At 37.0% G+C, this 14,207-nt stretch overlaps 2 protein-coding genes across 2 annotated transcripts in view; both read right to left on the bottom strand.

Moving 5' to 3' along the window:
- Positions 1-14,207, bottom strand: part of LOC103470916 (perforin-1-like) — a 192,613-nt gene that overhangs the window by 83,151 nt on the left and 95,255 nt on the right. The window lies entirely within an intron of this gene.
- LOC103471490 (perforin-1-like) lies at positions 1,667-12,735 on the bottom strand. Its single transcript, XM_008420522.2, has 10 exons — positions 12,634-12,735; positions 10,523-10,782; positions 10,365-10,444; positions 7,599-7,644; positions 7,192-7,337; positions 6,968-7,106; positions 6,799-6,879; positions 3,524-4,020; positions 3,350-3,443; positions 1,667-2,235 (listed from the first exon to the last, which is right to left on the bottom strand). The coding sequence occupies exons 2-10, from the start codon at positions 10,778-10,780 to the stop codon at positions 2,008-2,010; spliced, it is 1,569 nt and encodes a 522-aa protein (XP_008418744.1). The 5' UTR covers positions 10,781-10,782; positions 12,634-12,735; the 3' UTR covers positions 1,667-2,007.

A 14,207-nucleotide genomic window follows, 5' to 3' on the forward strand; every position in this document is an offset into this window, starting at 1 on the left:
AAACTCTTATTAAAGCAGATTCTGTGCTATGAAGAGTTTTAAAACCTGACTGGAAAACCTCCAGAATGCCATTGTCATCTAAAAACTGTTTCAGCTGACAGTACACAATTTTTTCTAAAACCTTAGAAAGAAAAGGCAGCTTCGAAATAGGCCGATAATTAGCCAGAACAGTAGGATCAAGGCCAGGTTTTTTAAGCAGTGGCTGCACTACTGCATGTTTAAAACTAGAGGGCACCACGATGAAGAGAACCATCAGAACTGGATCTCCTTTAGGAGGAAGCAGCTACCAGCTGAGTTGGCAGAGCTCCATGGAGAGTTGAGGCAAACAGAAGAAAAATAAATGTTGTGTCTCAACGAACAAAGTCTTTTTATTATACTCACTCACTCCACACATTATTCTACAAACTTTAGTTTATATGGCATCAAGGTCCTTATACAATCCTCCAAAAATATGAAGAGCCAGAGTGAAAATAACTTATAAATACGTAATTGACACTTAACATTGCAGATTACCAATGAAGATATCTAAACGTAAATACATTATTCAGAAAACTAAACATTTTGATATTATTGTCATGGTTGCTATTAACAAGAACCCAAAATACAAAGCATGTTTGTTCATTTCTACTTTATACATCCTTCTATCCACTCACTATTCATCTGCCTGGAGAATCTTCAATGTAAGAAAGTGAGAAAAGATGTCCAAAACCTTAATTAGTGATAAATAAGACTGAGTTTAAACTTTTAATTCTCAGTGACCAAAATGTGAAAACATGAAGGTTTGATTAAAACTAGAACCAGTCAGATTAGAAAGAACACAACTTTATTTGTCCTCAGTATAACTTGAACATCTTTTGTATCATAATCAAACGTATTGAGAAGTAAAAAACAGCAGATTAATGCAATTCCACTTTGTTAGAACATCAGCCACATTTTTTAGTTAGAAATGTTTCATCAGCACATTGAACTCATGTGATTTCTGCCCCAAAAGGGTGAAGGTCTGTGGACGTCCTGAAGGTAAACACCAACGACAGTCAGGAAGACGGACACTGATGAGACATCCTACAACTGAGATGCAGCATGAACAACCATGATGTTCTGCAAGAGCAGTTTACCAACATCTGAAAACACATTGGAATATATTATGAAGGAATTCTGACATTTTTAAGTTATTTGCAGCACCCTGACTAACCATCCATCCATTTTCTTGCACCCTTTTTCCCTCAGTGGGGTCGGGAGGGGTGCTGGTGCCCATCTCCAGCCAACGTTTCGGGCGAGAGGCGGGGTACACCCTGGACAGGTCGCCAGTCTGTCGCAGACCCTGACTAACATTAGCTCATTTATATTTGGCACTATTATAAGTTTCATAGCAGTTTGATACAAAAATCATTGTTAGCTCGTCTGAGCCATCTGCTTTCCTCCCGCTGCCAGATGGAGATAAGCTGTCCTCATCAGAAAAATCAGGCTGTAAAAAAGTAGCTCAGCTCTTTCTTCTTTTGTATCAGACAAACAACTCGCGTTAGGTTGCAAGCAAAGCATATGGCGCATGGAGGCGGGGCGCTCTACCAACCCACCACCAGGAAGCGGCACCCGGCTGTCGGGCCGGTGGAAAGGTCCTTTTCTGCATACAGAAGGTCTTGACCAAATAGTTTTGTGACACGTCCTGTAACGTAACTACGTTTCTCTTTAATAGTAACACATATAAGACATAATTCAAACAACTAATACAAAATTTGTCGAAAATATACAAAGTCAACAACTTGTAGAAATTTCACAAATTTTATTGTCATTAAAGGAAACACAATTTCTGGTTGGATATATTAAAGCATAGTTATTTCTTGTGATTAAATGTTACACAGAATCTTGAATTATTTTTCATTATATGATAAATACACATTTAACTAGGCCTTTAACAAAATTAAACTATTAAAAATAAATTCTGAGTTTCTATCAGATTTAGTGTTAATGTTATGTGATGAAATGAAATGCTTTTATTCCCAAAACCCACTAATCTCCTGTCACTAAGGGAGATGGTTTATAAACGATGCATTTTTCTCCAGTCAGATACGGGTCACAGGTCAACGTGAATTTAAACAGAAGGTGTCCAAGATATGATGAGCACGTGAAAGTGTAACTGCCAGGCATCAGGTACATCACGCACTGTACGAGAAGGTCGTCAGATTTTGATGAGTCTTCATCCCAAACCTCAATCAGCAATTGGTGGCTTGTGTCAACCTTCATGAGAAAATTTGAATGGAGGATCATTCAGATGCATATTTTCTCATTCAAAACCAAATTATTTAGGTAATATAGAAAATAAAACTGTTTTCCACGCATCTCAAAAGCTGATAAATGTAATGTAATGTTAGCCAAAACACAACAGCACAAGATTTGAAATACATCAGCCAGGCTGTGTCTGTTTACACAATATATATTTAAAGTGGTTTCTGTTCAAATATTTTCAGATTTTTTTCTGCTTTTACTTTTATTTGTACTTGATCATAAACACCATGATTAGCATGGTCTATTCAAGTAAAACCAAATTCTTCTTTTTCATGCAGGTGCTGACCCAGTATCCCAAAACATAAAGAGTCTACAACCTGGCTTGGATCTAGAAATGGAGTTGATTGTCCATTTCCCACGTTTGCCTACACAATATTCTGTTTGTCTGCATTATATATCATTGTATACTTTGATTTATCTTGTTTGATTTGATTTATTTATTTCAACCAGGTTTTTAAAAACAAAAAATAAGCAATCAGTAGGACAGAGAAAACAATTGGACAAAAAGTTTTACTTTGACATTCAAGGTTCATTTTGTACATTTGTTGTTYGGTCAGCCAAGTTTTTATGCTCATGATTGATTTGTAAAAGCAATAAGAGAGGGTCAGCACTTCCTGACTCATCAACAGGTTAAGCAGAGCAGTGAGTGTGGGAGCCGCATGTCCACAGACACCCAGGTTGGTTCTGAGAGAACCGAAACAAGAACGAGTCGGGCCTAAAGGGAGGTTCTCTTTTYTTGTTATTGTGGYTGCTGTCTGATGCAAGYMACAAGTTGAAGGACAGATTAGTTCATGATCAATAATTTAACATCATCTAGCTGAAATGGAAACTACAACACATTTCTGATATTAAATTATATTTGACCCAATATCAAATGTTTGCTAACAAATAGTTTTGGTGGCACCAAAGAATAAATTCTCCTCACTGCTGGTAAATTAATGTTTATTGTTGCAAAAATAGATGCTGGTATTAACTCTTTAAATTCTGCTGCATCAGCAGCGTAAATGGATCAGTTTGTCTGTTGTTGAGCTTTTTCAGCTAATCTGTGATGATAACATTTACTGACCTTGCCCAAATTAAACTCAGCGTTCCACTGAGGATCATCGGATTGAATCATTTTGGTCCTGCGTTGCACGGGACCATAGCGCAGCTTAGCATAGCTGTGAACAAAACAGGAGCCATATAGAAGGTGTGCTCATCAGGTTCCATAAGGTCTTTGTTTTTTACCTTTGCAACCCACCTGTCAGTAACTCCAACGACATCTCCGTATAGTTTCCAGGCTTGAACAATGGTCACTGATAGATTTCCCCATGAGGTGTGCAGAGGGCAGCAGTTAGAGGCCACATTAGGAGTTTTGTCGTCACATTGTGGCTCTTCGGGTGGTTTCTTAACACCAGTGTCCTTCAAGTACTGCCAAATAGCAGCTTTCACTGCTGCCTTTTGAAGCTCATTTGGCATGAGCCTATAGAGAGGTCGAAGGGAGTATGAAACAACATCTGGATGTTCTTTCAGGCTCTTTAGCCAGTTCATGTAGCCCATGGAATCATTTTGGAAAATTGAAAACTTCCCCAACCAACCATTTCCTCCTGATACCTCTGTGAAGTGTTGGTGGAGACCAGATCTGAAGTTAGTGGCAGAGTCCTTGTTTTTTAGGACACCAATGCAAGAATCTGGGACACTAGAGATTTTCATCTTCCCCAAGCCAACAGCTACACCCATAGATAAACATGTCTCGATCTGGGTGAAAGAACAGAAAAAGATTTTTCAAAAAGCTGCTTTACACCAGATATTTGCATAAAGAGCCAGGCACAAGAAGAGAGGAATATATTCATGTAGAAATTCTTGGAAATTAAAATGGACAAACATAAATAAATAAATAATATCACTCCTAGAAATTGTTGGAAGTGATAAACTTCATATTTATGAAGCTTAATGTATTTAGTAATAATAATAGTGGTAATGAAAGTAGTTTTAAATTATTGCCGGTACTATGACAAAAATCATCTGTTCCTCATTGTGAGAACCAAAACAAATAAAAACATTAATATTTTTCTGTACTGTTGCGTACCTGTATGGATAACACATAAAGTAGAAACACTTCACAATTCGAAAAATATATATATATTCTGCCATTCAGGGTGGAAAGCAATTAGTTACATTTACATCTATTTATGTAATTACAATTTGTGTAATTTGTCCTTTAAAATTGTTTACAAAACCTGAACTTTACTTTTACTTGAATTTGTTTTGATTAAATTTACTCACTTACATTTGAAGTCATATCCATTGATGAGTAAAAATGTTGGAAAATATTGTCCCATTAAAAATACACATATTTTGTGTTTTTTTTTTTCATTTATAAATGTGCTCATTTACATTATATCATGACAAAAACATGTTTTCATTTCCTTTGTGATGAGCTGGATTTTGTTTTTCTCATCATATAGTAACTAAGGAAACATTTTAATGAGATACTAGGTGCAAATGAGTATCATTAACAACGACAACTGTAGTTTTATTTGAGTAGACTAGATTATTAATACATTATTACGTATAAAAACTGTTAAACAATTTTATATAGTAGAATGTGCAGTAACTTTTCATCTTCAGTCACTGTTTTATTTTTTTGAACATATTAGTTATTGTTTTCTGCACTTTTATCAGGTCTTGATTTTGCTTGGATTAAATATTCAGTGACAGTTGTTTTCCTGGTTTTTATCCATCCATCCATATTCTTCCGCTTATCCGGGATCGGGTCGTGGGGGTAGCAGCTTAAGAAGAGAGGCCCAGACTTCCCTCTYCCCAGCCACTTCTTCCAGCTCCTCCAGGGTAATCCCAAGGCATTCCCAGGCCAGCTGAGAGACACAGTCCCTCCAACGTGTCCTGGGTCTTCCCCGTGCTCAGAACACCTCACCAGGGAGGCGTTTAGGAGGGAGCCTTACCAGATGCCCAAGCCACCTTCACTGGCTATCCCCATACTCTTGGAGAACCACTGACAGGGATCCCTGAGGGACACGGTCGAACGCCTTCTCCAAGTCTACAAAACACATGTAGACTGGTTGGGCAAACTCCCATGCACCCTCCAGGACCCTGCTGAGGGTGTAGAGCTGGTCCAGTGTTCCACGACCAGGACGAAAACCACACTGCTCTTCCTGAATGCAAGGTTTGACTATCCGATGGACCCTCCTGTCCTGGACCCCTGAATAGACCATACCAGGGAGGCTTAAGAGTGTGACCCCTCTGTAATTGGAGCACACCCTCCAGTYCCCCTTTTTGAACAGGGGGACCACCACTCCAGTCTGTCAATCCAGGGGAACTGCCCCCGATGTCCATGCGATGCTACAGAGTCGCGTGAGCCAACACAACCATACAACATCCAGAGCCTTAAGGAACTCCAGGCGGATCTCATCCACCCTGGGGGCCCTGCCACCGAGGAGCTTTTTTGACCACCTCGGCGACCTCGTCCCCAGAGACTGGAGAGCATGACTCAGAGTCCCCAGGCTCAGCTTCCTCAACAGAAGGCATGTTGGTGGGATTGAGGAGGTCTTTGAAGTACTCTGCCCACTGGCCCACAGCGTCCCGAGTTGAGGTCAGCAGGACACCATCCCCACTATAAACAGTGTTGGTGCTGCACTGCTTCCCCCTCCTGAGACGCCAGATGGTGGACCAGAATCGCCTCTAAGCCGTACGGAAGTCTTTTTCCATGACCTCTCCAAACTCACTGTCATTGCCCACTTGAGCATTGAAGTCCCCCAGTAGAACAACGGAGTCTCCAGGAGGGGCACTGCTGGAGAGTACCCCCTCCAAGTACTCCAAGAGTCCCAGTTTTTATTTTATTTTAAAATGATAAGCGATTTATTGTTTGTCCTGTCCCAGTGAAAGCAACATTTTTGATGTCTCTGTGGACCACTTGTGCAAATGTCCCAGTCCATAAATCAAACGCACCAATACGATCAGCAAGAGCCGTGATTTATAACATGCCTACTATGCACAATTGTTTAATACAATTGACATTTCCGGTCATAAGTTACTAAGCAGCTGTTTTAGAACTGTGCCTTGCTGTTTTAATTGAGCAAATTAACACGTAACACAACTTGCTTTTAATTGGGACATTTTGTAATTAGCAGACAGACGTTATAGCGGAGAAAGGTTTGAAGGCTGCTGAGAAACCTACAAGCGCCAGGAGGGCAGTGGAGGGGAGAGAGAGAGAGAGAAAGAGAGAGAGAGAGAGAGAGATGGCTGGAGGGGTACAGGTTCTATCACACAGCACCAACAGTTCAGAAACAATAAGAAATGAGAGAAAATAGCAATTTATAAACAAATTAACTCATGTTTCAAATTGCCTATTGCATTTTGACTCAAATTGCAGCCGTTCTGACTGACGGCCTTATTGCAGCCGCTCTCCGGGTACTACGTACCAACCCAAAATCTTTTACCAGTAAGTAGTACCAAATCGTACCGGCTTACTTTCTACCCTAGGCATTATCACATGTTTTGTTTTGTGCATTTTGTTACCTCATTTGACTTTAACCCATTCATGGAGGCCAAGCAGCTTCGTAAAGTTATCAGTCGTCTCAGTCGTCCTCCAAGATTAACCTAAAACAGGTATAAAGTGGATTAAAATGGTTTTCTGCAGAAAAATGTCTGTAACTAATTTACAATGTGAGTGTGTGAAAGTTCTCACCTGTCTCGCGTAGTGTGTGCCATAGATGTCTATCAGCTTTCTAAACTCATTCTTAGTAGAGGAGTTGTAGTGAGTTGGCAGGAGGTCTAACCGTTTTTTGAATTTTAAGGTTAAGGGAGGTGTGATTGATACCATAAAACTAGACACCAAGACAAAATGAGACAATTATTTCAATAACCATGACCTGTCAGTACACAATGAAAAACGTCAAATTTCCATCCTACTCATAATGGCTGCAGGTGACACTGTGTGTGCTGAAAGTGTAGCGATCCTCTTTGCTCCTTTTTGAAGCGAACCTGTAGGCTTTGGAGCGGGTTGCTCCCATATCTAACTTTTCAAACTCCGGTCTTTCTAGAACATCCAAGCCAAACTGATGAAATACAGACAACACATGTAGTTTATAAAGTGTTAAATAAGAAGCCATGTTTTTCTATCACTATTCTAATCACTTCAGTTCTAACTGAATGCAAACTGAAATGATAATAAAATTCTTGGAAGAGCACATATTAATTGAAATTAAATTGTGAAAGAAAGAAAATCAACCAGCAAGGTTTCTATCAGGTTTGTGTTATCAAAACTCAGGGCGGCATTGAAAATATTCTGAAATGTTCAGCTTTGAGATGTTTCTTACCGTCCAATCACTGGCATCTTGGGATGTGTAAGCCCCAACCAGAGAGCTGTTGGGACATTTTAAAGGAAGAAATTATTATAAACATCTATACAGTTCATTTTTTATTAGGTAATAAAGCGTTCTAGCTTAGTGAAATTGTTGATTTAACTATTGGTATTTTAATACCTAAGCCTTATTAGGCAGGTATTAATAAGCTACAGTTATTTTCAATATATTAGAAAATGCTTCCATATGTGGCTCGGTTTTCAGACTAAAAGTTTTTTTTTAAATCACAACCTCTGAGTATTTAAAAACACACTTTTCATTAAACCTGCACTTCTGTATTATGAAATATTTTTATTGGTTTGCTGTGTTATTCTAATTTTCAATGTTAGATTTGCATTACTTGCAAGTTCAAAATCTTCATAATTAATAGAAATGAATGCTTTTAAAAATCACATGTGTGTAATTATTCTATATAATGTTTCACTTAGTGACAAAACTTCCGAAACAAATGGACTTTTCAATAATATTCTAAGTTAGTGAATGGGTATTTATTTGCCTATTTTTTCCTTTGGTAATTTTAATCAATATTTCTAGTTTGTTAATTTTCCTAATTATTTATAGTTATTCACAGTCAAACTGATACTAATTGTTGCAGGATGGTCCTTGAGCACATGTCCCTTTGTGTGTGTGAATATATGTGTGTGTGTTTTAGGATTTCTCACCTTGTAAGTCCCCAGAAGAAGTGCTGTCTTTAACTAAGTTTAAGTCTAAGCAGTGACTTGAATTTAGGTCGGGTTTAGGGTCAGAGTCAGGTTTTTATATGTACAGACTAAAGATGTTAAGTTGTCTTGCCTCAACAGACAAAGTGAAATGGACATGATGTGTGAACTATGCAATGAACCCCTCCCTCCAAACACAGAAATGCTTTGACTAGAGAGAACATTTTTGACTTACAGTTTACAACCTGTTGAGAATAAAGGATGATGTGTTTTTCTTTTATCTCTTCTAGCTAGTTGCAAAGCTAAAGCTAAAGGAAATGACATGTTATGAAACACCCTCTAAGCTAAGGTTAAAGGTTGTGACACAGTAGGGAACTCCCTCTTTACTGCTTAGCTAGATAGAGGCTAACTATTAGAATTACTGTTGCTTGAGGCCATTTTGTCCTGCTAGCTCCTAAAAATAGCATGAGAAATGGATCATCTGCATTTTGATATTAATAAATGGAATTCATGAATTCAACTCACTGACTCTTCTTCCACCTCATACATAAATAATTGAGCCTGGAGAAAGGATAATTCTCCACACACTGTAAAATATTTGAATGTGGCTTACAAGAGAAAGTCCATATGCTGCTTTAAAATGCAATTAAAGTCAATAAGAAAATTGTATTTCTTTTAAATCAGAAATTAAAGTTCATAAAGTTGATTCAACAAGAGACAAGTTGTTTAAACATTGTTTTTTAAGTTCTGTTAGCACATTAACTTTGAACTGTAAGTTTCAACTTAATACTGGAATTTAAACCAAATAATAATTTCACAATATGCAAGAAAAAAACTCCCTTCACCTAATTAAAAAACATACATTTCTGTAGTATTTCACTCACCTTATCAAATTAAAGTAACCACATATTTTTACACTAGAATAATTAAAACTAAAATGAAAACTTCAACTTGATTAGGGTTATGATTTGCTAATGAATTTAATAAAGATCACAATAAATTCTGCTCAACACCTTTTAGCAGAGAATAACAACTTTTTAAAATAAACATTTGCCATAATAACACAGCAAAGTCAGATCAATGTAACACACGTCCATCTCAGGATATGGTAACCCTTTATTTGAAGGGGGGTGAATAAGACTGACAGGACACTGTCATAAACACCTGTCATGAACATGAATGAGCCTTCATGAATATTTATGACTGTTGTCATAAAGCGTCATTCGGTAAATTATGACACTTTTAATACAAAGTTGACATTATTCAAAATGTCTTTATTATGACAACTTGACATTAACCAAGAAATCATTACTTCTATAAATGTGTTATAAAAGTATTACTGATTGCACTTTAAAAATTAGGTAACTTTATGTTATTAAAGGTAAAGTTTAAACAGTAATGATTACTGTTTAATCACTAGATGGAGCTGCACTAAAGGGAATTTCAACAAAACAGTCTAAGTCGGGTCGGCGAGGAGAGCCTTCCACGACTAGGGCGTGGCGCGGCCGGACGATGGTCACCCTTCTCCATTCGCGCACAGCATGTTCGTGGAGAACATGGTGCTAAATGACTTGCAGACGACCTGATTATCAGGTCGGTAGGTAGATAGGTCAGTCAAACTTTATTAATAGATTACAAACCAGCGTTCTGACAACTATCCCAGCATGCACCGCGCGCTTCTTGTTCTATGGGCGAAAATGAAGTCGGCGGCTGCTTACGGTAGCTGCTAGACCTGTTGTGGCTCAATATTGGTCCATATATAAGGAGCACCAGATTATAAGGTGCACGGTGTGCTTTTGAGGAAATTGAAGGTTTTTAGGTGCACCTTATAGTGCAGAAAATACGGTATTAGAATATCAGTATAAATGCACACCACATTTTTCATGTATAGATTTCACTTCAGAATTATCCACTATGTGTTGGTCTATCACATAAAGGCCCAATAAACAGACACGGTTTATTGGAACATGTAATTGTAACTTGTAAATAAAATTCGGTTATTGTTAGTTTAATCATGTGATTCAACTTTTACAGTGTTCACAATACGGTTTAAATACTCTACGTAAGAGAGGTGTAAAGTCCGCTGTGGATGTCATCACTGCATTGACTGCTGGTACTCCAGTCCAAAACAGAAGTTGGAAGCTAAAATGAAGAAAAATCACGTTATTGTTCATCCCTCAAGTCAGATGTGCAGCTGTTTATTTATGCATTTTTAATTACTTTTTGGAGGGCATGGTTTTGAAAAGGGTTGTTGCAGACAACACAAGTTTTGCTGGGCCTCAGGTAAGTCTTCACATCAATCACATCAGCTTTTCTGTGCTGTCTCACTATATCAAAACCTGGCCCCACCAGGTCGTGGCCTGGTACAAAAGGAGCAGCATCACACTCTGTTTGGGTCCCGATCCGACAGGACAGAACAGAGGAGTGAACAAGGAGGACGCTTATGAGAAGAAGAGCTGAAGTTGAATCGGGCAGCATAGCTGTAGTCAGAAGATAAAAGATAGAGAAAAACGGAATTAAACAGTTTTTTTACATAATGCATGGCATTTTCCTTATTTTTATGACTTATTTATACAACATCTGACATGTTGTTAGTTAACACTGTATTTAGACTGACATGAAACTGTCATAAACATGACATAACACCTGTCATGAACATTATTCATTCTTCATAAATATTTATGATGGTTGTCATTAAGTGTCATTCGCTCAATGATGACACTTTTAGTGCGAAATTGACATTATTCAAGATGTCTTTGTTATGACAACCTGATATTAACCAATTAATTATCAAAATTTAGTAATGTAATAAAACACAAAGATACATTATTATAGGTGACCTAAAATATATTTAAAATTTATATAATTAACAACTATTATGACATTTTTATGACAGTTGATGATTCCTGTCCATCAAATAAAGTGTTACCGAAGGGGTTATGCTAAAACATGCAAAAAAATTTTAAATAACTGAACAGAGATACGTATGTAAAATGTGCATAAAATTTCAAATGCATGTATGAATTAAATGCAAAATTGTTTCAATAAATATTTAAATGTATTTAATACATGAGTAAACATCTGTTTACAGCGACATTCATTTTAACATTATAGCACTATTACCCATTGAATTTGGAGGATCTGGGGTGCTGTGGTGGCTCAGGGGCAAAGCACAACCCATGTATTGAGGCCTTAGTCCTCATGCTGGTGATCACAGGTTCGATTCCCAGCCTGGCGACATTTGCTGCATGTCTTCCCCCTATCTCATTACCCTCTTTCCTGTCAAGCTTTCAAATAAAGGCTGCTAGAGCGAATAAAAAATAGAAATTTGGAGGGTTTGGCTGACAGATAAAATAAATTCAGGATATGCTGCTAACACAGGACTTTAATCTGAACAGAATTAAAGTCAGGCTTATTGGTTAAATATTGTTTAAGCATATTGTGATTATTACATACCCATGTATTAAATACATCTAAATATTTATTGAAACAGTTACACATTTAAATCATACATGCATTTCAACTTTTATGTACATTTTTACATTGTGTATCTCTGTTCAGTTATTTTTTATTTTTGCATGTGTTAGAGGAAGCAAATATCACATTTTTGAGTTAGAGCGTATTTGTTCATAGGAGCAGCAGTTATTGATGGTGAAACATTAGTAAAGAGTTCTAGATAACACAAAAGTTTCAGCCAGTAGATATTTGTGGAAAAAAAACAAACACAAACATTGAAGCTCATTCATTAATATGATTTGATTCCCATTTTCTTATTCTATATATTTCTTTTGTATTATCAGTTGTTAGGTTACATGCCAGTAGAAATAAGTTATTTACAAAATAATTCAGCTGTAAATTTTGCCTATTTAGTTAATAAATTCTGAGACTCGATTAGAAATAAGCATATCAGTGATCATTCCTTGTGTGTAAAGTTTCTCCGTTCCTTCATTAGAGACTGAGCTTGGCTTCACTAATTAATAATAAATTATGAATTACAATTTGTAGCAATTAAATAAGACAAATGTTGAAGCAAGTTGTGATTCCCAATAATTTTGATGGCACCTTGTGAGGTTGCTACAATATTTTTGGTTTCCAGAATTCTGATCCCAAGCAATGAACAATCAACAAATGCAGCTTTGGAGATCCACAGATCTTTGATGTCAAGAAACAGCCACACATCTCCACCACATTAATATAGACAAAGTGAAATTAAATTCATAATAAAATTGTCTTCTTTAAACATTTTTTTAGAACTCAATGAACACAAAACATTTTTATTTGCTGCAGTGTATTCTAAACAAAGATACTATTTGCATATAAAAAAGTCTTACCTGTTCCAAAGCAGATTGAAAAGAAGTTGAAACAAGCAATGTTTCCAAGTGTGCTGAGCTGAGAACTGTGGTTTATAAAGCAGCAGCTCTGGAGAGATAAGGATTCATACAGAACATTGTGTAAAGGTCAATTGAATGTAGTTACTTTGTTTCTTGTTGTAACTGCAGGTAATGTTTCAGGTTTTTATTTTGGCAGCGTTACATATAAAGTATCTATGCTAACAGAACAAACAGTTCTAATGAACCTTTTTGTTCCGGTAGAACATGAAGTTCCACCGGAACTGCAATGAAGGAAAAGTTTAATACCAAGCAGAAACATGCATGAAAAAAAGCAACTTAAATTTAGCTTCAGTCAATAGGGAAACATGTTAATGACAATTGAAATGTATTTAAGAAACATAAAGGTCCAATGTTTATTGGACCTTATTGGTATTAATATGACATCATAAATTTGGTTAGTGTAGCTGCAGCACAGAAAAACTGTTACATAGTTTCTACTTCGTTACAACTTGACAACTGAGGCTATAAGCGGTACAAAAACAGTTACGTAGCACACAGCTCTAATTCTGTAAAACATCTGCGCCTGAACAAAAATAACTAGACATAATGTTTCAAAGTTGACAATAACATTTGAGAAAATATTAAAGTTTACAAAGTATGTTAAAGCTGGTGGCTATACTTACATTTAAACTGATGCATTAAATTCATCATCAGTTTATTTATCTCATTAGTTAACTTGAACTACATTTGATGGGTTTTCCCTGTCTTGCCATCCGTCCAACACCATAAAATATTTATTTTTATTTTAGCTTCTGACTACAGCTATGCTGCCTGATTCAACTTCAGCTCTTCTTCTCATAAGCGTCCTCCTTGTTCACTCCTCTGTTCTGTCCAGTCGTATCGGGACCCAAACAGAGTGTGATGCTGCTCCTTTTGTACCAGGCCACAACTTGGTGGGGGAAGGTTTTGATGTAGTCACACTGCAGAGAAAAGGAACTGATGTGATTGATGCGAAGACTTACCTGAGCCCCAGCAAAACCTGTAAACTCTGCACCAACCCTCTTCAAAACCACGCCCTCCAAAAAGTAATTAAAAATGCATAAATAAACAGCTGTACATCTGACTTGAGGGATCAACAATAATGCGACTTTTCTTCATTTTAAGCTTCCATCTTCTGTTGTGGACTGGAGTTACGTCAGTCAATGCAGTCCTGACATTCACAGCAGACTTCACACCTCTGTTAGGTAGAGTATTTAAACCGGATTATAAACACTGTAAAAGTTGAATCACATAGTTAAACTAACAATTACCAGATATTTTTTACATGTTACAATTACATGTTCTAATCAGCAGTGTCTGTTTATTGGACCTTTATGTGGTAGACCAACACATAGTGGATAATTCTGAAGTGGAAGCTAAATATGAAAAATATGGTGTACATTTATACTGATATTCTGATGAACATCACTATCTGATGAACATTCTTCATTTGCCAAACATACGCATCACATCAGTTTTGTGATAAGTTTTACATTGCCCAGTCATCTCCTGCTACCTGCAGATAGCTATATATA

This window comes from Poecilia reticulata, linkage group LG1 (assembly GCF_000633615.1).
Source record: "Poecilia reticulata strain Guanapo linkage group LG1, Guppy_female_1.0+MT, whole genome shotgun sequence".
In the NCBI taxonomy this organism is placed as follows: domain Eukaryota; kingdom Metazoa; phylum Chordata; class Actinopteri; order Cyprinodontiformes; family Poeciliidae; genus Poecilia; species Poecilia reticulata.